General features: G+C 46.3%; 2 protein-coding genes across 3 annotated transcripts; both read right to left on the reverse strand.

The window, feature by feature from the left end:
• Positions 1–343: 343 nt before the first annotated feature.
• Positions 344–14,292, reverse strand: NUCKS1 (nuclear casein kinase and cyclin dependent kinase substrate 1). 2 transcript variants are annotated; one of them, XM_065649610.1, is made up of 8 exons: positions 14,038–14,292; positions 7,173–7,222; positions 6,007–6,112; positions 4,912–4,967; positions 4,420–4,572; positions 4,132–4,284; positions 3,208–3,354; positions 344–2,510 (listed from the first exon to the last, which is right to left on the reverse strand). In XM_065649610.1, exons 1-8 carry the CDS (start codon positions 14,052–14,054, stop codon positions 2,311–2,313), a joined length of 882 nt encoding a protein of 293 aa, XP_065505682.1. In that variant the 5' UTR covers positions 14,055–14,292; the 3' UTR covers positions 344–2,310. The 2 variants fall into 2 exon arrangements, with proteins under 2 accessions (XP_065505682.1, XP_065505681.1); XM_065649609.1 differs by having other exon boundaries at positions 3,208–3,357.
• A 2,567-nt stretch (positions 14,293–16,859) lies between these two features.
• RAB29 (RAB29, member RAS oncogene family) lies at positions 16,860–24,445 on the reverse strand. The gene is made up of 5 exons (XM_065649408.1): positions 24,322–24,445; positions 23,236–23,307; positions 21,796–21,977; positions 20,598–20,719; positions 16,860–19,904 (listed from the first exon to the last, which is right to left on the reverse strand). Exons 1-5 carry the CDS (start codon positions 24,443–24,445, stop codon positions 19,787–19,789), a joined length of 618 nt encoding a protein of 205 aa, XP_065505480.1. The 3' UTR covers positions 16,860–19,786.
• Between the last annotated feature and the right edge of the window lie 902 nt (positions 24,446–25,347).

Below are 25,347 nucleotides of genomic sequence, written 5' to 3' on the forward strand. Positions count from 1 at the left end.
GATGAACACGTGAGAAAGCAGAACCGTTTTGTAAGATAAAGGGCCAAAATTGCCAGGCATGAAATAATCCAGCCCAAAACCTGAACTGAGAACAACAGAAACAGATTTTTCACAGCCTTAACCTTAGTTTTTTAGAACGTGGCCATTTCTTTTGTGGTGTTAACCCAAGAAGCTCTGGACCAGGAGCAGAGGGGATGCAAGAGACTCTGCTCTCCCACAGGGGGAGGGTGGGAAGAGCTGTGGGAGAGGAGAGAGGACGACATTTGCTTTCTCAACAACTCTGAGAACTTCACTCCAGCCTTAAGCTGTTCTGCAAAATTAAACCACTTTAAAAAAAAAAAGATTTACAATGGAAACACCGATCATCTTTATTGTAAGGGCAACAGTAGTTCCATTATAGTAAAGAATGTTAGAGAACTTGAATTTTTTATAAGCCAAGGTAAAGTAATTTACCAGCCTCAATAAAATCCATGGCTATGAATCACACAAGACAATCACTCGGCTGCTATATTAATGTTCTGTTCCACATTTTAGGCTCCACACTGTGCTCAGCATCCTCAAGCTCCCTGTGTCGCTCAGCCAAGTGTCCTTCCTGGTCATATTAGTGTATCACATCTAAAGCTCTTGAAATCCAAACAGGATTAGAGACCTGGTAGCATGTGTACCAACTAATTAGCTGCCTTATGTTACCTTCAAGAGGCTGGTTACAAAACGTGTAGTTCTGTGATTAAAAAAAAGATGCAAAGCTTGCAAGCTATAAGAGAACTGTGAGCAACATACAGAAAGCACAAAGGGTTTAAGGAGAAAAGAAAAAAAAAAAAAAAGAAAAATGGCAGGTCCAGTTTTCAATACTTCCGCCAAGAAATATGGCAGCAACCTCTGTATTAGGGTCTGAAAACCAAGGCTTGTGTATTTTTAATTAAAGTTTTTAAAAAAAAGGATATGGCTGCTTTGATAAAAACACATTAAAATGTCACCACACACATCTCCGGTGTCTTGCATTTTGAGGGATATCCTGCTTTTCTATTATAAAACGACAGCCCTGCTACGTTGCTTCCAAACTCCACCTCCTCCCAGTGTCACCCTTTACCGCTGTTCCCTACTCGGCACTTGTCAGGCTCAGGGAGCAGAACGATGGCCCAAAATCAGAGGCAGACCCGTGGACGTGGGAGCAGAGCCCCCACGGTGTGAGATGGAAGGATGAACAAACGGAAGCGGCCTCGGGGTGACGTTCCCCAGTGCTGGGACTGCGGCTGCGGAGGCCAAGAGGCCACAGAGCCTTTCTGAGCACAGACCGAGGGAGAGAAAAGAAACACTTAAGCGTGACTCATGGGATCCGAGACTGACCAGAGCATTACAGGAATCCTTTGCTTCACATTTATAAAAGGACATCCCTCGCCCCAAAGCTGAAGAATTACATTTTATACTAACCCGTTTTTTTTTTTTTTCCTTGGGAAAGTTTCAAAGACATTTTTCTACAATACCAAATGGAAACCACCATTCGAAAAATTGTTTTTGATTTCTGCGCCCTATTCTGCCCATCTATAGCCAACCTTGGAAGAAATAAAGTTAATGGATTGGAGGTGCTTGTAGGTTGTGTATCTGAATCTGTATAGAATGAACTGCGACTTGCCTAAAGCAGAATAGCATTCTATCCAAAGACAAATGATCTCGCAACATAATTGAAGGGTCTTTTCTAAGGAAAAGACAGTGGACCATCTACAAGTCTCTTGATTGCTTGCCATGAAAAACGTGCCCAAATCCAAGAAACACAGGTTTCTTCCCCATGTTTCCTCTTCCTCAATTGGAATTCAAATCACTACATTTTTTTCTGAGAGTGAACTTGTATCAACACAAGTCTTTTAAGCATAGGTTCATTTTTTTTTCCACATATTCAAATACAGAACTCTTACCAGCACTGAGAAATCTATACTGATTAACGATTTTTAGGTATGGTTTCCACATATCAGTCTCAAACCTTATTGCTTCGCAACTGCAGTATCCCTTGAAAAAAATATATCTTTAATGGTCTGTTAATTTGTCTTAAATGGCTTTCGGATTTGGTGGGGGAGGGAGAACGGAATGGCCAACAGAGAACATTGACTTCAAAATATTACTGTATAAGGGTTTCCTCTTATTAAAAAAAGGATACACTGTATTAAACAGCTGAAAGTAAAGACAGCATTCAAAGCCCATGAGTCAAGCCACAGCCAAAACCGTGTTCTACCCCTAAGTATGTTTACTTTTCCTTTTTTTTTTCTTTTTTTTTTTCTTTTTTTTTTTTTAAACAAAGATTTCCTCAACTGCCATTTAATCTTCACCAGAGGGTGCTTCATCTTCAGATCCCTCATCCCCCGACTTCTCTGGCGGAGGGCTGGCTGATTTTTTCTTTTCTGGAGGACTTTCAGGCTCTTCATCCTCTTCTTTGGGGGATGGGGTCTTTTCTTTTGTTGGCTTGGAAGCTGTGGGGCGCCCTGCCTTCCCTTTGCCTTTCACTGGACTGGGGGTCACTGAAAGAAAGAAAAAGCTTTTAAAAGTTGCGATCAACAAAGACATAAAAAGTCATTCAGCTTTAAACAAACAGGATTTACATGGCACTTCAGTAGCAGGTTTCATTTGGCTTTGACTATACCACACGCATGGTGGTTTTTGCACTCCGTATTAGTTAAGTTGAATTAAAAGTTAGCTAATAAGATTCTAAAAATATGTAATTGCAAGTCCTAAATAATTACTGGATATATCATAAACTAACATAGCCAGCCTCTTGTCAAACCAGCACATACGTTGCTATTATGATTTTAGATTTCCTGCAGAAACGCAGCAAATTTTCCATTTGTTCTCAATTCTCCACGTTCCTCTGCCCTGAAAACAGCACAAAGTCAACGAGCCCAAACCAAAGCCATGAATTCCATTATTTGGCCACGACACATAGAAAGTCAGACTGCAGCATTTCAATAGGGCAGGCTTCGCAATCTATGTGCTTTTTGCCAATGAGACAGATACCAACTCCATCTCTTAATTAAGAATTAAAACCACCTTATTATTTCATAGCGCTGCTTGAAATCATGGCAAGCTACATGAGTTAGGCTTTCACCATTATACGTGGATACCTACCAACTTCTGAGATTTCCACTGAGTCTTCTACAGTAGAAAAAGAAAATACCAGCCTCTAAAGCAAACCGCATAACTTTATTTGCACAGACTCACCTGTAGCCTTTAGCCTGGGCTTAGGCATTTTCTTTTCTTTCCTCTCTGGCTTGGATTTCTTGGAGACCTTTTTATTTTTCTTTTTTGAACTGCCATAGTCACTATCATCATCATCTTCCACGAGGAAGTCTTCATCGCTTCCTGAATCTGCTGAAAGCACAAAGAAATTTAAGTTTTTTGAAAAAAGGAAAGGGAGCAGAAGATACAGTTGAGAGATCTGCCAGTTCAACTATAGAGACAGGAAACTGGGACCCTGTGACCTGATGAGCTTTGACCTGTCTGCTGTGCTAAAGAAATCTGACACAGCCTAAGATTTTACGCTGGCAGGGACAAAGCACTAGCACGATGAAACACATGAGGGCTCTGAGGTCCTCAAAATATGCTCCATAAGTACCTCATCTCAAAACGAAGATAATCTCTTGTCAGAGCAAAGCAATCTTTTCAGTAGTACTTTTACTCTATTCTGAAATCACGTTTGCACTCAGTATTTCAAGAACTTACTGCAGCTCATCACCAGCTGAACCCATGTCTTCTTATGAAACAAACCATCCTACTTTCATCAACCAAGGAAAAAGTACTTTTACGTCACCTGACAGTAGAATCAATGCCTCAAAACCAATGGGATAGCAAGAGGCAGCAAAAAGCACTAAGAACTTTACAATAATCCTCTAGGGCTACTTATAAAGACACACATCTTTGCTGCAAACTTCGAATAAAAATTCTAGATGTGAAAAATGTAAGCTTGGTCTGTTGGACAGATATGCAGCATTAAATAATTTACTAAGGAGGACAACTTACATCTTCACTGTCACAGTTAAAAAGCAAACTGTGTTCCTTTTGCTGCCTGGTCAGACCCATGAACGTCTACCTGGTACTATACCCATGTCACATTGATTCTAACTTTTTACAATCCCATTTACTCACTCTCCTGGAACTGTGCCTCATCATCCTCTTGTTCTTCCTCCTCACTACCCACATCATCCATAAGCATCTCTCGTTGTTTCGAAGCTGCTTTGGACGCTGCCTGTCGTTGCTGACGCACATTTTTGTGGTCTTCTTTCTCATCCTCACTGTCCTCTGCAGCAAAAGTCACCGAGTTATAATGAAGATACAAATACAGCCCACCTAAGTGTCCTGAGGTCGCATGCAGGCAAGACAAAGGTCAAGCCATTCATGAGAAAGTTAATCAGCACACTTTTTTTTTTTTTTTACCTGCAGGCCTTTTCCTGGATTTGGAGGCTGCTCTCTTATTCTTGTCTGGTTTGGCCTTTTTGCCTTTTTTGTTTTTTTGAGAGCTCTCATAGTCACTGTCAGCTTTGCCATCATCTGCTCCTAAGTCATCATCTTCACTGCCAAAATCTTCATCTGCAAGGAAAAGGTACGAACGTGAAATTTCTTGTATCATTCTGAAATATGGATGAGAACTACAGGGAAGAGCTTAACATTCATCTATCTACCTGTGAAGACAAACTTTATAGCAGCATCATACTATACACACACACACAAAAAATATATTTGCTATCCCAAACCAGGGCCGGAATTAAGAGCAGTAGGGGCAGCATCCACCTTAAGATAAGTGTATCAGAAAAGTGCATGCTTCTGTAGACAGAACAATTTCTTTCCAATGTCAAGTCCTACTCCTGTAACTCCTACAAAATGGTCTTTATTTTGAAGACACACTATCAGTACAATGTAGTTAGTTACCTGCTGAGTGTGAATCATCTTTCTTAGTCTTCACGTCTTTTTCTTCTGAATCCTCGCTGAAAATGAGAGAAAGACATGGTTTAACTCTGATTTCAGTCTTTACTATATGGAAAATATCAATGTTCCTAAAGCAAACTGATCTCTAGACTGGGAATATGCACTTTTTCTGGACATTAGCACATTCTACTTCAGGATTACTCAGCTGTATATGTAGTTATCATGGTCAGAAAAACAATGTTCAAACTCTGAATCACACACAAACTTACACTGAGTCAAGTCAACCAGCCAGGAAATAATAAGGTTGATATGAATCATGCACTTCACTCTGAAACCTACCAATAATCCCGATGTCTTCCATTTTACAACTAGAATTTTGAATATTTATATGCTAATGCATGGCCTGAGTCTACAACTGGAATAAAGTTTTATTCTGAAGAGATTTGTAGTCATCACTTGTCTTTATGTCATGAAAGTAGTCAATTGACTTAACAGGTATTATGGCAACCATGTGCTGACCATAGTTTTTGTAAAAAGGAAGATAACTTCACTCTACAGGACAGACTTTCACTACTCAATAGGCACAACTCGGTTATCAAAACAAGTTACTTTGTTTCTTCATTAGACAAAACAGGAACTGGGAAACAAAGAACCACAAAACTAAGAAATGGCCCCTGCTCCTACCTGCCACTGTACCCTCCCATTTCATCTTTAATCAAGGGAACGCTCTGAGCATACAAAAAAACCCCACAGATGAAATGCATCTCACCACTAAGTTACATGGATAATTGCATTAGTAGCCAATTTTTGTAACTCTGATCATATTCCCTCCCATTCCAAATGTCTAGCTCTCAAGAGCTATTTTAATAACGAAGTACAAGTGACAAGTACTTTACACATGATTTCTCTGTCTACTCGAATAAGAAAGAACCCCCTCAATGTCCAAGCTGCTTATGCAAGCTTTGTGACCCAGAGCTCTCTACCTTACACTGCACACCTTGAATTCCACTTGCAATCGTTCCTCTTAGAAGATACTGCTCCCCACACACAGGACAAGCTTTGGAGACATGTTCGTAACAGACGAAGCGCTTCTTTTACCTGTCCTCCTGAGAATTCTTCCCAGATCGCCTCTTATTTTTAGCCTCCCGGGGCGACGAGCGGATTTTCTTGGATGGGGGACCTGAATCTCTTCCATAATCTTCATCTGGACGGGACAGTACAAAATGGTTTTGAATCAAACTCCTAGTTCCCAGCAAACTGACTTCCTCAGCTATAACTTAAACTGACCATTTCATGCACATCAAAAAGAAGCCCTTCAAAAAAAAAAAAAGATCACAAAGCTTCAAACAAAACTTTATAGAAGCAAAGTCCTGTCAAACTAGTGATTTATCTTTTCTTCTGCAACAGCATAAGAAAAATGCCGCACACAATCAAGTCTGGCACAGGAGTATTAGGAAACATACAGAAAGCCTCAGAAGAGGACACAGTATCTTAATTTTACAGCTACTCAGAAACAGAGTTATTATGTAAACCTATTAAAAGTTAACATCCATACATATCCTACGGCCTTTATCAAACACTTTATTTACTGTCCTATGATGGGAAGAAGCATGTCAATATATAGTAGTTTACAGTGTAACTTTTTACAACTATTACACAATACCTTATACAATCGGAGTAACAGTACTGCAATTAAGAACTATGCATATTTGTTTCCATTAATTATCAATGCAATCCCACTTAGCAAACAGTAGCAGTATGTCTGTTTTCTAAGAACACAAACCATTTTCCACATGGCTTCCAGAAATATTTTGTTAATTCACACAGAACACACACAGAGGTTTGTTTTTTTTTTTTTTTTAGATGCATTTCACGAAAATGCCCAACATTATGGGATTAAGGAGACTCCGCTCAAACAAATTGAAAACATATTTTACTGTAGAAAAAAGTAGCATCAGGGAGATTCTGCCACACTACATAACACAGACCAAGGAAGAAGACAATTGCTGCCACCAGCCTCAAGGCACTAAAACAATACAAGCGTTAAATAATAGGATTTCTATCACCATTGTTTGTTTAATGCAAAACATATGAGAATCATTATATTTTCAAATACTTACTAACAGTTCTGAGACTATGAAGAGCAGAAACTCCTTAGAATTTAAGTTAAAGATATGACTAGAAGCAAAACAATTAACATGCAAAGCAATAAATGAACTGCTCTAGCCCAAGAATATTACGCTGTTAAGAAAAAAGTTATTTACCAGCATCATCCGATTCCTGAAACTGGGAGTAATCGACCACCTTCCTGTTCCTGTTAAGAAGGAGGGGGGGAAATATTAGCAACTCAATCTCAGAGATACAAAAGCTTTCTTCAAGTAACAAGGAAGTTCCATATCCTCACTTCCAGGGCAGGATTTGTAGCCCCAAAACATCCAAAGAAGACTCTCATAAATAAGCCACCTATAGCCCTGAAGTCAGCAATAAACACAGCGTATACTTTAGCATTTTCCTGAAGAGCTACAATAATAGACTGCATTATATTATCAGAATTTGAAAGTGCTTTTTGATAAGTAACGCTCTCTTACGGCTCGTGAGCGCAGTGAGGAAGAGCCATCTTAACCTACCCCGCGTGGTTCTTTCATTACATCTCCCCATCTATCATCATTACAACTAGACTGGTGACAGCACTATTTTAAAGCGTTATCTGTACCTCAAAATTAAAGACACATTTAAAGAACGCATCAGCCTGAACTTTAAGCCAGAGACCCCCCTAACGCTCTATCTCAAAGCTGTGATATTTAAGGCAAGGATTCCAGGTATAAAACAAGTACACAAGGATTCTCGTGGATTAGATAAACATTTCCTAACTGCTCTTTTTTAAATTTCTGCTTCTCCCGGCTCCATGTCATTATGCTTGCTCTCACATCTTCTGGAGATTTCTCCTTTCCCACGGTTCCTGTTTCTAAAACATTCTAAGTTTTCATCAGGAGCTTTCTCAATTAGTTACTTTGATGCTCTAATGAGTTGTATAGTCACACCAAGGGAAGAAGATTTGCATTTCACCCAACCGATGGTTTTGGGCATGGACCCATGCTCATCAGCACATCTACAATCCCTTTGACCCAAAGCCAACGATAAACTCGATTTTGCAGTAATCGTCACATCAACTCACTTTTACAGCTAGGAAAAAAAAAAGAAAAAAAAAAAAAAAAAAAAAATCAGCCAAGCGACAGATGAAGTGACCGACCCAGCATCATAATCTTGAGAAGCCAACACATGTCCCATCCCACACAGGAACCACAACGTCCTTCTCCAACCCTGCACCGCGGCGTTTCACATTCAGTTCTCCTAACCCAACAGCACTTCTTGATTAACATCGTGCATTGCTGATAAGATTGTTTAGTTGAAATGTACCCCAAAAGTCATTGTTGCACTCTGGCTGTTGAGCCATTTGAAATCAATTATAAATCACCCTCCTGTACCTCTATTTGTGGCTTACAGCAGCAGCCTCTTGAAAAACTCAAAAAACCCCCCCCCAGCCCATCAACAAAACAAATGAACAAAAAAAACCACCAAGGAAACCAAAGGAAGGCGAGAGCAGACATTAGATTTCTACAGGTTGAATCCCATGCAAACTTCAGAGTACGCGTGAGTGGAACGAAGTACAATGTGCTACGGAGCACCGCCTGCTCCCTCGCAGTCCAAATATGCTAAAATACCAAAGTAGGAATGCAACTTCTTTACAATAAAACACAACAATTTGGGCTCTCGTTACTTGGTGAGCAGGAGTACTGACATTTGTATCAAAAAAACCAAAATCACCATGGCAGAACACAGGAGAGAAGGCTGTTTGGCTTCCTTTAGGTTATTTTGCAGGGCAAAGGGAAGGGTGGAGGAAAGAAGGAAATACCTACACCGCTATAACTGAAGATATTACAGAAACTTGCAAGTGTTCCCAACAGAACCGGAGCGGATCACAAGGGCAGAAACATCAAACAAACTACTCCTGCATCTGCCATTCTCCTCGACCTCTATTCATCGTTCACCCCAATTAGATCAACGTATGCTTTCCTTTGGAGCTGTCAACAGCGCCGATGTGCAATGCTTAATAACTACAAGTTTGCAGAGAGATATTGCATCTTTTATTACACCAAGGTGATAAAAACAAAGCAGATAAGCTCACTGGAGTTAAGAGCCAGACAAAAGTATTGCTGGTTTTGTCAAACAGTATCTCTTTGCCACTAGCAAAAACTAGAAGACGTTAAGGCAAGCAACCAGACATAAAAACAAACTATTTGTTCAGTTAGACTGAGCATAAAAAGACAGTCTAGTAGAGATCTGGGATGCATATTGTTTAAAATATGCACCAGAATTTTAAGATAACTTACTTAGTAATTCAGCTTAACATTTAAAGTGCACGTGAGAAGGAACTGGGGGAGGAAAGGTATTGAGAGAGGTCCTGATAGCGTAAGTTTTTAGTAACAGCTGTCAGTCCAATATTTCTGGAATAAAGAGTAACTCATCTAGTAAGTCACCAGCATGTTACATCAGAAGCACTCACTTCGCAAAGTAATACCCAAGTAATTGAATACAAATTCATACTCCCATACTCGATGCCTACCAAACTGAAATTCTGAAATGATGAAAAACAATATTAACATTTAAAAGGCTCGCTAAATGCCTCTACAACTGAATTAGGACCGTATAGTAACACCCCATCTTCAGCTAGTGAGGACCCTAAACCCTCAGTTTTTATAAGTCAGCAAGTCAAGATACAAACTGACAATCAGTTAGAAGGCGTTTTTGTTGAAAGAGAATGCTTAGATTCCCAGATATTTCCACAGGCACTAAAATCCAAAGATGAGACCAAGTTAAAAAAAAAAAAAAAGTACTACAGAAAAGCAATGCTAGAATGAGTTTTCAGAAAGCTAGTAACTGATCTTACCATGTGCTGAAGAGGAATGTTTAGGTCAGGCGATTACCAGTAGAAGGAATGACCTATCCTCTTATACAACATGACAAGTAAAACGAGTGACAGATTAAATGGTTACTGAGGTGTGGTTTAATCAATATAACCCTCAAACTAAGCAATTGTGACAAAAGTTCTGGCCTGTTCTTCATTGTGGCTGCTCGGTGCAGCTCTGGCACAGCTGGAGGGCCCATTTCACTTTCTGGTTCTCAGTCCCCTTGGGAAAGGAGTCCCACTTGGAAGCCAATATACCAGCAATACATATTGCCATTAAAAGCACCCCTTTGGTGCCTTTATACATAGAGAGGAGATATTTCTTACAGGTATTGTTGTGCAAAACAAATACACAGGGCTAGATTTAGGCCCTGAATGAACATTCACTTCTAATTATGCATCAGGAGTTGAAACAACAAAGCCTAATGACAGTTATGTACCTAAAACGGGTCACTATGGTGTTAGTCTATTGAAAAATTGGCACAACTGTAGTCAGACAAGACTCACCGACTAGAGGTTCCCAATTACAGAGGTCATTGTTTGGGTCTGGACTTGGTGTAACTCCAAACGTCTGTAAGACTAGGCACTGCTCATGGTATCTGCAGAATTTTTAGGGATACACATGACTTGAAACTCCATAAAACAATTCAATGGTTTATGCAGCAACGGTTTGAGCAGTCTTGTGCCCATCCTCCATTTAAACCTAACTACGATTGAGAAGATTTTAAAATGTAGTATAGAAACATTGTGATGCAGAGCAGGGGGAAAATAAATAAATAAATAAACCAAACAAAAACCACAAACCAATGAACCAAACCCCAAAGCACACACAAATCAATGCTACAACCTGTGTTGTTCCTCGTATTTTGATTTTTACTGTACCTTGCTCTCTGTTTCTCTTCAAAGTTTTCAGAACAAGGATCATATCTTTTTATTTATCTGGAAAACATCTCTAGCTTATCTCTGGACAGAACCACACATTAGTACTCAAGGTAAATGCCAGTCCCCAGGGAAATGTTGCTCCCTTGCTACCCACAGAAGTTTTCCAGAATCACAATATTTACACTTTACCTTGTCCAGGTACAACACTGGCAACAAGACAAGTTATATTTAATAATTTTTCCTGCAAGTAAAATTTCAAAGGACTGCCCACTGTAGCGCCAATGCAAGACTGGGATTCAAGACTTACTAAGAAAGAAAAATTCAGTACATAAAGCCTCGAAGCACTGAAACAGATCAATTCATAACTGGCTTTAATCTTAAAATGACAAAGAAAAAAAAAAAAAACACTGTGATTTCTGTACTTGCCCACACGGGTTCACTTTGCAGGAGAGGAGCACCAGCAAGTGAAAGCCATCAGTGAGAAAAAGCAGAAGCAAGCTCCATCAAATTTAAAAGTCAAAATTCTCACTTAAAAAACATTAATTGATGTTTTCTATAAAAAACAGTGGCTCGAAATGTTTGCTTTCATTTGTATTCCAGAATAGATAAGGATATAATAGCGTAGCTACCAGCTCCAAATGCTCATTGCAGCACTTCAGAAGAGCTCGCCACAAGACACAGGTTTAACAACTGTAGGTTCCTTTACTTTTTACTTCTTGCCATTTTCTAATACTCGCGCAGATACCATCATTATCCACGCAGAAGCTTAATTGTGTAGAAAGTACTTGGCCCTAAGTGCCAGGCACACGAAGCCTGTAAATACCAGGACTTTATTACTACTTCTTAACAATTTTAAGAAACTAATTTGACAAGCAGGCTCAGTCTGCTACCAACAAGTGGAACAGAAACTGAGGAAAGACATTGGATTTTATTAAGTTCCTTGGTTTAGGTGTGTATATATTCACTAGAAACTAGCAGACAGAAATTAATTCAAAGACCACTGAATAGAGGAAAACTTATAGAGGGAAACACTAAACCTTATTCTCATGAGAAACCTTTCACCAGACTTCCATATTACCAACAATAAGCTAAGATATCCAGAAAAAACCCCCATAAAAACAACAATAAAAGAAAAAAACACCACAACAAAAAACCTTACACAATTTTAAAAGTGTTTGATTTAAATCTATTAGGACAGTTCTCCAGTCACTACCTAGTAGAGCAATATAACGTATTAGCCACTGAATATTTACACTTTTTCCCCTGAAAGGAACACTAAATACAGCTGGATAGCAGATCTGTTCCTAACACGTGCCAAAAGGTTTTCTGCTGCTAACAGCCTGCTGGACTTTGGCACGTAATTGTCCCGTAGACCAGCGCCTATCAACGGAGGGTACTAGTCAGATCTTTCACAACACTGCTGCATTTTACAGATTTTTCTTTTAAACATTTTTTTAGAAATGGTTGCTCATGCTTAATACCAGAAACCTTCGAAGCTGTACTTTTCAAGATACGCTTTCCTTACCTGTAGCAAGACTCCAGTGCTGGCAGGTAAATCGCCAGCAGAATGTACCCTGAAGTGTCACCCCGAGCAGCAAAGTCACGTCCCCGCTGTATTTCAGAACAGCGACTGTCACTCAAGATCAGACCACTAGTCCATCCAGGCCAACAAAACTTACAAAACGCCAAAGCCTGATGCTTCTGAGCAGGGGATATCCAGATCTGTTAAACCACCTTTTGAACCTGAGACGATTGCCTAAGACTGGAACTCAGGGGCTTTATTTGCCCTTCCATTTGCACGCAGGAATACACTACTGGTCAAAAAACAATTACTTCACTAATCACTGTGCCAAACTCCCCTACTTAGTGAAGTAGTTCTAGTTTCCATTGTTTTTTTAAACTCTCACATATTAGAGATTTTACTTAAATACAAAGGCTATCATCCATACATGTACATATGCTTTACAACCACAATTAATTTCTTATTTATTATTCCAAAAGATCCAAAATACCCAGAATCCACACTCCAGATCAGGCTTATTTGGAATAAAAGTACAATCAGTTACTTAAAGTATCTTGAGAATAAAAAAAATTAAGAGCATTTGAAGAGTATCTTATGAAGCCTCTTACCTTTTCTACAAAGACAGTTTAAGTTACAAGTTAATACTCAGTACTTTCTAGAGGAAAATAAAAAGGAATACACTCCTCCCCCCCAATAAACTTTCAGATACATGGCAAGTTCTCTGTGCCATAGATTTTCAAAGTTATCATGGTTCAACAACGTGGTTAAGATTTCGCTACAGCTCCACACTCCGTGTCCAACACTGTTTAACTAAAGACACAAACACCACGACCTACCTCCTGTGGGGAGAGCACAGCCCGTTTAGTTAAACAGCCCCCAGTTTCCTGCTCCCCGTGACACAAAATCAGCCCTGTCTTGTGGTGAGGAAAAAAGGGGGAAACACCAGTAGGAAACCGACCCTGGGAGCGCAGTGAGCGAGAGGAAAAGGGCGTGTGTTCAGTGCTGTTCCCAGCAAAAGGGGCGGCTCCTCCGAACTCCTCCCCTAAACGTGGTTTAACTCGCCTGCACAGCCCCTCTCCACCAGACCCTCGCTGGGCACACGGATCGCGGGCGGGTCCCCTCCCCCAGCCCACGCGGGCTGTTCTGGGTCCCCACCGTGTCCCCCCCCTCTCCTGGAAGGGGCTGCCACAGAGGGTCGTGGCACCGCCAGCTCTGCACCAAGCGGGTCACGGCGGATCGCGAAGATCCACTTTTCCCGTTACAAAACGCAGGGCCGCCGCACGCAGCCGCTCCCGGGGCCGCCGCACAGCGGGAAGGCGCGGCCGCCCCCGCTGCGATACCCACCGCCCGACGCCGGGCCGGCAACACCAAATGAAAAATTAAAAAAAAAAAAAAAATAAAAAAAAAAATTAAAAGTTGTAAGGTAAATAAAAAGGGAAATAGAGGAGAAAGCGGCCCATGCTGCGGCCTCCCCGCCGCGCACGCTCCGCTCCCCACGGCCACGCAGCCGCCCCTCGCCCCCCGGGAGCCCGCACCGCCCGACCCGCCCCTCCGCGGCCCGGCCCGCCCCGCCTGGGGCTGCCCCTGCTCCGGGCACGGCCTGCGGCGAGGCCTGGCTGCGGGGCGGGCGGGAGGGCCTGCACCGCCGGGGGCCGGGCCCGGGAGGAGGGGAAGAAGGAGGGAGGGAACGAGGCAGCGCTGGCGCCGCGGGTGGGAGGAGAGGCGGGAGCGGGGCCTCCGCGCTCCGCCAAGGACTCACCTGACAGGCCTGGACATTTTCCCCGGCGGTTCGGGCCCGGCCCGGGGAACGTCGCCCAGCGCTGAGGGGAAGGAGGGGGGGAAAAAAAAAACGGCCGCCTGGTGCGGGGTCGGCGTCGCCCGTCCCCTCCCCGGAGCGAGCGGGAGCGCTGGGCCCAGCGCCTCAGGCCGCACCTCCGGAGCCGCCTCTTTCCCCCTCAGGCGCCTCCGCCGCCGGCCCGCGCCCCGCCGCGGGAGACGCCCGCTGCTCTGCGTGGGCCGCGCGGCCCCCCCGCCCCCGGTCCCCGCTCCCGGTCCCCGCTCCGCCGCCGCCGCCGCAGTTGCCTCCGCTCGCCAATCCCCCCCGCAAAATGGTCGCGTTCGCACCGCCGAGAGGATGCGAGCGAGGGGCGGTGCAGCCTACCTCGCTGGCACCACCTCCTCCGCCGCTCATTGGCAGCGGCGGGCGGATCGCCCCACGCCATTGGCTAGTTCGAACCATCACGGCGGGCAGACCCTGCCCACTCTCCCCGCGGGGAGGGGAGGGGGGCGAGGACGCCCCACACGCTCAAGCTGCTGTGAGCGGCAGAGCGGGCCGCGCCGCGCCGCGCTGCGCCCGGCAGATTCGCCACGGGCTCCCGACGCCCCCACGCCACCGCCCCGCCACCTCCCCGCGCTGAGCCGCTCCGTCCCGCTCCGTCCCGCTTCCCCGGGCCCACGCCGCCACCGCCGGTACCCCGCCCGGATTTTCCCCGCGGCGCACGGGGGCCAGTAGGCTTCTCGAGGCCCGATCCGCAGATTCGCTTCAAGGGGCCTGGCGTGCTTTTGGAGGGAAAACGCGGGGAAGCGGCGCGCGCCGCCTCACAGCCGCCCCCAGGGCCTCGAAGGCCCCGCAGCACCGGGCCCGCCCCGCCGCCCCCGGCGCCGCCGCCCCCCTGCCGCCGCCTCCCGCCGCCGCCCGCCCCGCCGGCTCCACGCTGCGCCCCGCGCGGGGCCGCGCAGCCCCGTGGGCTTCAGGGCCCGGCCCCGGGCGGCTTCACGGGTGAGGCCTAGAGGGCCCTGCGGCCCGGGCGCTCCCCTCAGATCCCCCGCGGCCGCCGTGGGGCTGCGGGCTGTGCCAGGACAGGCTGTGCCCTCGAGGGGCGCCGGGCTTATCGCGGCTTAGGAAAGGAGGTTAGGGCCCGAGAGAGTGATCCCAGCGGCCTTTGTCATGTAAGTGTCGCCATTCAGGGCCAGACTTCAGAGGGATGGGGTGGGGGAGGGAGATGCACGAAGGGCTGAAGCATCACGACAGGCCGGTGTCTGTCACAGAAACACCCCGAGGGCTTCACAGCGAGCCCCTGGCACGACAGACGGCATGGAATTCCCATGGCATTTACTGCTCCATCCGTCCTCCCAACACCCCCTGTGCTCTGGTGAGCCCCCACACCACACGAGGTTGCACAACACGATTTATAATCACACAGAATCCCAGAATGTCAGGGGTTGGAAGGGACCTCAAAAGCTCATCCAGCCCAATCCCCCCGCCGGAGCAGGAACACCCAGATGAGGTTACACAGGAAGGTGTCCAGGCGGGTTGCAATGTCTGCAGAGAAGGAGACTCCACAGCCTCCCTGGGCAGCCTGGGCCAGGCTCTGGCACCCTCACCAGGAAGAAGTTTCTTCTCATCTTTAAGTGGAACCTCCCTGTGTTCCAGTTTGTACCCGTTGCCCCTTGTCTTATCACTAGTTGTCACCCAGAAGAGCCTGGCTCCATCCTCCTGACACTCCCCCTTTCCATATTGATCCCCATGAATGAGGTCACCCCTCAGTCTCCTCCAGGCTAAAGAGCCCCAGCTCCTCAGCCTTTCCTCATAATGAAACTACCGTCATATTTTTACAGCACATGTCTTCTTTTGTTCTACAAATCAGCCCCAGGCTTGGTGTGAAAGACTTTTCTTAGGAAGAAATGCAGGAAATTTCACCAGGTGTAGACTTGATCAATAGTTTTTGTCACCACCACCTCCTTCCCCTGCACTGGGCAGCAGATGGGAAGAACACACACAACTGTGGAGTCTAAGGAAGTTTTAGGGTTCTTCAAATTCCCTAGAAACCTGTAGTTACCCATTTTGTTTAGAAACTGACATGGAAAAATAAAACATATTCCTCAGTCCGTGAAAATGGCAGCTTGTGCAATAGCAAGTCACTTGTGCTTTGCACTTGAATTTTAGAGAGCCTCATTCTTCTGTTTTATTAACATCTTTTTATATGTTGGGTTATCTGAGAAGACTGGTTTGACAATAGGAATACGGTCAGCTTTTACCTAATTACAGGAGTAATTTGAGTTCATTTAATGCCTTGCTTGAGCTTAATTTGCCTCCTTTGGAATTACTGCCATTTTTCTGATCAATTCAGATGTGCCCCGTCCTTTGGGCAAGTCAATACTCATGAAAATCAAGCCGATCGGGAAAGAAAGGGGCATTCAGAGCAACTGCAAAGCCAGCCCCAAAATACACTCTGGGAATTAATGAGCCATAAGGAGGAAGGCGTATTAACAACCAACCACATCAAGGAGTCCTTTTCTTTCTCCTCTTAGCTGGATATATTGGATTAAAAGCCGCTACGACTGACTCACAGCTGCGAAAGTTTTGCATACTTGCGTCCCGCTTGTCAGGCAGGAGGACGGCAATAATTGAGAGAGCGAGATGTCGCGGTGAAAAGGATCTAATTTGTTTTGCTGGCAGCGCAGGGCGGTTCACACTGTATGTTTTACACATTCCCTATTAGTGACAGCAGGACTTTCCAGTTTGAACTTGTGAACTCATTTGTTGGGGCTGTTGAGACAGGAAAACTACAACTACACAAGCAATGTTCAAACTTTTATTTCAAACTTTTGCCATTAGTTACTGATTGATACGGAGAAAACCCCCCAGCAGTTTCTTCTCTTTATAGTAACACGATAATACTGCAGCTTTACAGTAATCAGAACCCTGTCTCTAAAATACATCTGCGTAACTGCAAGCAATTAAAAAAAGAGGCTAAGTTTTGATATTGTTGACTTATTTCGGAACTATAGTCTTGCACTCATAATTTCTAATTCTATTGTGGTAAAAACCTCCAGCTATGTGGACCCATCATGTGCTGTCATCAACATATAAAATACACCGTTAAACTTCATGTGGTTCTTAGTCCTGTGACCACAAATTAAAGTTATAGGAGTGAAGAAGAACACGTGGAAGAGTGAAATAGGTACAAGAGTCACACAACGAGTACAAAGTCAAAGCTGTGGAAGGGAAAATGAAGCACCTTCCTTTTCAAACAAGGTCTTTCCTGCCAAAGACACCAATGAAACGGTTCATCAGAACAAAGACGAGGCTTTTCTGATTCATATTTGTAAGATTCAGGTCTTTTTAATGTCTGCAGGAACGAGACTTCACTTTGTTTAAAATATTTCTTCCAAACTGCTTCGCTCAAATTGGCTTTCCCCTGTCAGTTGTTTTAAAAACGAGAATTATTTCAGCTGGACAAGCTGGGCACAAACAATTTCACAGGCGACCACTCATCCCAGCAAAGAAGTTTGGTTTTTTTTAATTATTATTATTTTGTTGTGCTTTTTTAAGCACTCTGTGTGCCATGGAGCGAGCTCTGAGAAAACACGCACATCTGCACAGTAAAATCGTTTTCCTGTCTGGTTGGGGTTTTATACCGATCTCAAGCAACGACTGTTTCTGTTGTGCGGGCTTGGTTTTTGACATTTGTCTGCTGTGTCTATTAAGATGTTAACAAGCAGTAAGTGTGGAGGAAAAAAAAAAAAAACAAGGCACACACCGGTACCGGAAACCACTGGGCAGAACAGAAATCATGTATAATACAAGAAAACCTTCAAATATATTTGGCCTGTTGCTTGTTTCTGAGAGGCACTTGCAAAAAAAAAAGGTCCACATTAAGAGGTCCAGACACCCAAGAGGCACCGGTGCATCTCAAACCCACACTAAAAAAGGTATAAAGATGTTTTCCTGCAAGCTGCATGGGCTGTACAGAAATCAATAAATAACACGTAAATCTTAATGGTTTCCTGACAGATCCTTTTAAAAATCAGCCGCTTCTCCCCGTGTTCCATAAAGAACTACAAATACTTACAGGATTGAAACAATTTTTTTCTTTTTTTCTTAAACACAATATTTAGGAAGTAAAATTCAACCAGACAGTTCGATTTCGTTGCTAACCAGTTCTACAGTGAATCCAATGGCACAGAAAAGGGTATATTTAAGTGCCTATAAACCCAAATTTGGCAATATTTGCACAACGAAATCCTAGCCCAGACATTTTAGCTTTTAATTAGAACAGTGGGGCACAACACTAGTTTCAGATTTCTTCCTTTTGAACTCCAGAGAATGAAAACTCTGAATTTTTTGTGCATAGTGAAGGCAATCCATTCCTGTCCCTCCCACCTTCTCGCTCCCTACATTACACGAAGTGAGGAAAAGAGAAGGAATACTTGCCCCAAGAAAAGTGGTTGTAATTCAGCCAGAATCGGGACAAACCAACTTCTATAGCCCTGTTTGCAAATTAAATGACTTGAGAAGGGAAAAACCTTATTGAAGAGCACATGAACAACTCCTGACCTAAACCACGGGCAAGACAACGCTATAAAGCTTATACAAAATGTACTCTGTAACTCCTACAGCCCGAGTTTACCATTAACTGTCCCGAGATAACTATCTACTGTGTTTTTACCCCTTTTTTTTGTTGGCAAGACCCATTCTCACCAGCAAGCACCCAGGGAGGTGCTCGGGCAGCAAAAGGCAAGCGGGGAGCGGTTTCTCTTCATTTTCTTTTTGTGCTGCGAAGGTTTCTCCTCCGCTTCCCCCTCGCCCCACTAAAATCCACGGAATAACGGCGGGCAGGCAATTCAGCAGCAATTGCGAAGCTGTTTGGGGTGGCAGGAGATGTGCGTTCTCAAAGCGAAAAGGAGCGTCATTGTGTCACACAAAGGAGTTTACAACCTGCTCCTCCTTCAGCTCTCGGTGCCCCAGGAAAGCGGCAGCACAACGGAATATATAAGATAATGCTGGACAGAGAGAAAGAATGAACAGAAGGCAACAATTCTTGACAAAAATTGGAGGTTTCTGCAGTGAAGCACCGCAGCTGGGATACGCGATTCCGTGCTACACCATTTCTCAAATTCAAACCCATCACGTTACGGGTCTGGTTTTAGGGGACACCGCGCTAACCCACAGCTGCCTTCACATCTTAGTGGCAACAACGAGATGTGTTGGTCCCTCCAGGACATGGCAGCAGAGGTTTGTAGTTCCAGAAGTAAAGAGTTTGCTGTCATCCCACCCTGGGAATCCACAGGCACAGAGCAGCCTCTGCAACGCCGCGTGTGTCCGACAGAGTCCCTGTCACCTCGGCCCGGTGCCTGTGTCTGGTGGGTGCAGGCAGTGGGGAATAAAAGGTGCGACAATATTAAAAATATACCTTCAACATCCTTGGCCCGGCCTGGGACAGGCCACCACGTGTCAGAAGATGAAGTGCTCAAAATTTAAAAGAAAAAAATAATCCAAGGCACGTGCTTGAACACGGATGACTCGCAGAAGAGCTGCCAGCTGCGCTGGAAGAAAGAGGAATCTGCTCACTCCTCTCGGATAAGCACTAAACAGAAGATAGTTCATGATCATGTAGAAAACAAAACAAAACCAAAAAACAGTGACAACTGGTTTAGGAAAAAATGATGCTGAATAATAAAAGAACAGCGCCGCTAGAGCCATGGCAGACGGGCAGTCGGGGTGTTTAACAGCAAGCCCAGCCTGGCGGGGTTGTCTCTTTTATGTTAATATAATCCCCACTCCCAGCAGCAGAGGAACTTCCATCACCCGTGGATGAGGACATCATCTTTTCAATCAGGACTCTAGAAGACAAACATATGTGAGTTTGGTTTGTTTTGTGTATTTTATTATTTTTTTTAAAAACAAGCAGCATTGGGCCACACTGCTTTTCAGTGGTACAAAAAAGAAATTGCAATTCATTTCAGAAGGACACAAAACTCCAGGATTTTGATGACTAAATGATTGGGGTAAGGAACCTGGCAGCACTGACAACAGCATTGCTGCTACAAAGACTCTGCAGTGATCGGATCACTCCCAGCGCCTCCTGCAACCGCCTTACCTTGCGTCCAGTTTGGGACTGGGACATAGCAAACTGGCTTCCCAGGTACCGACTGCCCAACCTCAAGATCAGGCGTGAATATCCAGTCTAACGCCTTTCATAAAAGGTCGAATTCTCCATCAAAGGACTGGTGCATCACAAAAGAATTTCTAATACTTTTGCACAAGAAGTCCTGTCCTCCTGGTAGAGGCCAGTGATGAAAAAACATCCCTGGTATTGTTCAAAGAATTTTCTGTTTCCAAAAGCATGTCAGAGCTTAACCAAGGAGAGAAAAAAACCTTCTGACCTTTCAGAATTCAGTTTCCCTTCAGGAGATTTACTTGCGTGTTATTGCTGCTATTTGTTAGTTACTGACAGCATCTCCCCTCACCCCAAAGACGGTCAGGCCTGAAAGAGGGAATTAACCCTTAGATCTACCACCAGTCCTTGGACCTACCTCATGGACTCGTTAATATTCTTGTTTTCCTTCACCGACGTCTCCACCCAACCAGAAAAACCATTTTCTTTGCTGAACCGATCCACTTCGTCTCTCGTCACTGCCCATGGGGAAAGGTCGCACTGCAAAGCAAGAAATCAGTCATTTTAAGTTTAGCCTTTTAATTTTTAAGCTGGGAAGGGAATTCTCCCCCTGCCTGTGTGCAGGCAACAGGCTCAGCCCTTCACATCTCCCCAGATCACGAGAAGACAGAGTTCTCAGGGCAAGGTTCTTAATGGGATGTTGCAAGCGGCAATGGATTTATCTCATCTGAGATACCGACACACCTCAGTCAAACACGCACGGAATGGAGGTTCATCTGGCACGGGACAAGAAAGCATTGTCACTCAGCCAAAATTCCCCAAATTTGCAAAATTCACCCAGAGGGAACGTTCCTGGTGCGGTGCCGCTGCGGCTGATGCCAACGGGACAGACAAAGAGGCCGTAAAAAGGACAGAAAACACAAAACCTGTCCCACGAGAGCCTGTGTTAGTGTGGCTGCAGTACAGCCGCACAGGATTCCCTAACGCAGGCAAAACGGTGCCTTAAAGCAGCTATCGGGGGACAGCGATATTTGTGAAGAGAAGAAAAGCTGCTCTCCTGCCCACCCATCACGTTTGTGAGTCATCTCCAGTTTTAGGCTCTCTCCGACCAGGCAAGTCTCAAACTGAATCAGGAAAGGGCTGCGGAGCCAACATTGGCACGCGAAGAACGGAAAGGTAGTTTTTAAGTGAAAAAAAAGAAATCATTAAACGACAGCAATGATTCTACAGGGTGAAACTTGACACTGCGTCTGAATGAAAACCTGACATCCCTCTGGCAGCGCAGAACAGAAGCTTTACCTGCAGCGTTATACACAACCTTCCCAAGCTACCGCAAATTAAAGACCAAAAGAGAAAAACAATAAAGCTTTATAACCCAGGAGCTGCAGAGCTTGAGCTCCGACAGCCTCGGCCAGAGCAGCCGTTAACATTTTAGTGCCGCCCATGGATTAAATCCCACCAGCGCCCTAGTTAAAGAGAAGGATCCTTGCTAGAGAAAGAAAATTCAAGAAGAGTTAAGAAAAGGATTAAAAAGACCACAAGCTGTGGGACAACCCAGGGCAAGGGGTCTTGTTGCATTTTGCACACCCGTGCGCACACACATGGGAGCTGCTCACTTTGTTGGCCAGCAGCAGGCAGGGCACGGCGCTCCCGTCCGGCAGCACCAGCTTGCTGTCCAGATCCTGCTTCCACTTCTGGCTGTTGCTGAACGTGCTGACGTTGGTCACATCGAACATGATCACGCAGGCTGATGCATCCCTGTAGTACAGCCGGGTCATGGACGTGAAGCGTTCCTGCCCTTTGGAAAAAAAAAAAAAATCCCCATCTCAGAGTTACCATTTTTAGATTTGTTCAGGCAAGGAAGATTTTTTCAGCTGATGCTAACAATCTCCATGAGGAAATACAATGAGACGCGTCCTGCCTGGGATTCTTCAGCAACAGAACTGGGACAAACTGGGGAGCTTCATCCTGATCCACGCACTCAGACGTCCCAGAAATATCTGCATTACTCCCAATGCGACAATTTAAATTCAGCCCTGACCACACGTTCACCCCCCTGACAGAGTCCCACTTGCAGAAGGGCCCTTGCTCCAGCAGGACCCATCACAGGGCAGGATCCTCGAGAGAAAAACTGGAGGCTAAACACAAAAAGCATCACCACTCACGTATGCCGCTATTACTGTTCACACCTTAGGGCCTGCTTGTACCACCCGAACTGCATCCCTGGGTTACTCAGCCGTGCTGCTGCGTGGTTCGATGGCAGCTGTGCAGACGGGACGCAGCACAAAGCGTCCCCATGGCATCGCAGCGGTGACAACCAGCGGTCCCCATACTGCAGAGATTTCACCATGGGCTCCCGTGCAGCCCCGGAGCTGCTCAAACAGGCGTTTCACTCTGAAGCCATCAGGATCTGAGCACTGGGAGTTACCTCGAGCATCTTTCACCGAGGTGGAAGGTGACGCCACGGGGACCGTCGCTGTGACCATCCCCCTCTGCTCGGGGCGCGACCTGCACGGCCGCTCTGCTTTCTGAACCTTAAACGCCTTTTCGGGGCTGAAATCAGAATCAGTTTCTTGCTGCAATCCTCTTGCTGCAAACTTCTCCTTCCTGTTTTCTTTTTGAGGGTTCCAGGCGCATGCGTCTGAGAAGCAAAACCGGAGGAAACCAAAACCCTGTTTTCCTACCCACTCCAGATCCAGAGGCGCCGGTTCAGAGACACCACCGTGCCGACCTGTCCTCGGAATTCTGCTGCTGGGGGGATGCAGGAGCTGCCTGTTTCCCCATCCCCTCTGCTCTGGCTTTGAAATTGAAAAGAAAGGCTCAATAGGATTTACAGCCTGCGCTGCCATTGTCTTTGCAGGTGGGCTTTTGATTAAATATTTAAATTAGCACTGCAAACTAGAGATGGCACTGCAAACCGGAGCAGTCCTGCCCCTTGAATCGACAGGCTTTTAAATATTTATTTTTGTAGCAGACTCCTATTGAAAGAAAGGAAAAAGGAAAAGGCCAAGCCATTGAGACCTTTCAATTCTGCTTTGTGGTTTGTGTGAACATACCTGCGATGTCCCAGAGCTGCAGTCGGACTGTCTCTGATTCTGACCACTGGACCACCTTCAGGGCAAAATCCACTGCAGAATCCCCAGAAAAGAAAATAAACCTGTTCAGTGCTATTCTGTACCGTGGGGTTTGTTCCTGTGCAGCTTTTCACCATTTCCCACCACAGGGAATAATAATAAAAAAAATAATATGAAAAATAATTGAAAAAAAAAGAAAATAAATTAAGAAATATCTGCATCTCTTATGCCGGGAGTGACAGTGGGGGTGCGGCCCCAGGGGGATGTGGCCCTTCAGTGTTTTCAAGTTCTAATTCATCCCCTCTCTATTCATACGATTTAAGCAGCTGTGCCCGGCCTCCACTATTCTGGCTCCTCAGGGAGATTTACCAGGTCAAGCCTCGGCACGTCCCGCTCCTTGGAGTTTATTCATTTACACTGATGTTTAACAAAGAAAAAAACCGATTCCGCTTAATCTCGTTCCCAGCCTCCTTGTCCCAAAGCTGCTGTTTCCACATCATCTTTGCAGACACTCCGTTTTACAGCACTACTGACGCTTTAGCAGTGGGTTCATGCTGTTAAATGTCAAAAAAAAAACCCCGCTGTTCTCGTTTTTGCTGGAAGGAGCGGAGGTTGTACTTCAGGCTCTCCAGGTTAGGCCTGCTGGGGGTGGCTGTGCCCAGGAGCGATGGGGCACCCCCGGCCCTGAAGAGTGCCGGGGGTGCCGGCTTTGTCCCGCACAACGGGGGCTGCACCAGCACCTGCGCCCGGAGCTGCAAACCCCGCAACGCACCGACGGGCGCTCGTTCCTTTACACATTCTCGCTCCCATGTCTGCAGGGACGGAGGGCGGCAAGTTTCCCACCGCAGCCTGCGAGCAAGGGGGGGCTTTACAGTAATTAATGCAAGAATTTTGCACTCATTAACGCAATAGTTATACGGGTGTTTCGAGCTGCAGGAGGAGCTTTGCACCGGCGGACAAACCGCAGCCCAGCGCTGGCTTTGCAAACCCGCCCACAGCCCCGGTAGCGAGACAGCGGCAGCTCCGGCGCTCCCGCCCCGCGGCACCGGCTCCCCGGGCCCCCCTCACCTCCCACCGTGGACTTGTAGTGCCGGTTGAAGCTGTCGTTGGCGTAGCGCTGCACCAGCGAGGTCTTGCCCACCGTGGCGTCCCCGACCACCAGCACCTTGAACATGCGATCGCGCTGCCCCATCCCGGACACGTGACGGGACACGTGACGGCGGCGGCGGAACCGCCGCCCGAAACGGGGAAACGGGGCCTGGAGTTCGGGCACCGGGAGCGGCCGCGGCAGCGCTGGGCCGCACACCCTGCGCCCAGCAGCCCTGAACCCCCGCACCCTGCCCCCTGCACCCCTGAACCCCCACCCCCTGCCCCCTGAACCCCCACACCCTGCTCCAAGCACCAGTGCACCCCCAGGCTTTGCCCTCTGCACCCCTGAACCCCCAGACCCTGCTCCAGGCACCCCTGAACCCCCACACCCTGCGCCCAGCAGCCCTGAACCCCCGGACCCTGCCCCCTGAACCCCCACACCCTGCCTCCTGAACCCCCGGACCCTGCCCCCTGAACCCCTGCACCCCTGAACCCCCACACCCTGCCCTCTGCACCCCTGAACCCCCACACCCTGCGCCCAGCAGCCCTGAACCCCCGGACCCTGCCCCCTGAACCCCCACACCCTGCCCCCTGAACCCCCGGACCCTGCCCCCTGAACCCCTGCACCCCTGAACCCCCACACCCTGCCCTCTGCACCCCTGAACCCCCACACCCTGCTCCAAGCACCTCTGAATCCCCACACCCTGCTCCAAGCACCAGTGCACCCCCAGACCCTGCCATCTGCACCTCTGAACCCCCAGACCCTGCTCCAAGTACCAGCGCACCCCCAGGCTTTGTCGTCTGCACCCCTGAACCCCCACACCCTGCTCCAAGCACCAGTGCACCCCCAGACCCTGCCATCTGCACCCCTGAACCCCCAGACCCTGCTCCAAGCACCAGTGCACCCCCAGGCTTTGTCGTCTGCACCCCCAGACCCTGTCGTAAGCACCCATGCACCCTCAGACCCGGCTCCAAGCACCAGTGCACCCCCGGACCCTGCTCCCA

This window comes from Caloenas nicobarica, chromosome 21, assembly GCF_036013445.1.
Source record: "Caloenas nicobarica isolate bCalNic1 chromosome 21, bCalNic1.hap1, whole genome shotgun sequence".
Taxonomy (NCBI): Eukaryota; Metazoa; Chordata; class Aves; order Columbiformes; family Columbidae; genus Caloenas; species Caloenas nicobarica.

Coding starts and splice junctions, on each gene's coding strand:
- RAB29 (XM_065649408.1), bottom strand. CDS start 24,445: ATGGGGCAGCGCGATCGCATGTTCAAGGTGCTGGTGGTCGGGGACGCC. Junction 23,308..24,321: donor CTACAAGTCCACGGTGGGAG/GTGAGGGGGGCC, acceptor GGGATTCTGCAG/TGGATTTTGCCCTGAAGGTG. Junction 19,905..20,597: donor AATATTAACGAGTCCATGAG/GTAGGTCCAAGG, acceptor TTTGTCTTCTAG/AGTCCTGATTGAAAAGATGA.
- NUCKS1 (XM_065649609.1), bottom strand. Junction 4,573..4,911: donor AGATGATTCACACTCAGCAG/GTAACTAACTAC, acceptor TTTTCCTTGCAG/ATGAAGATTTTGGCAGTGAA. Junction 4,285..4,419: donor ATCCAGGAAAAGGCCTGCAG/GTAAAAAAAAAA, acceptor CTTTTGCTGCAG/AGGACAGTGAGGATGAGAAA.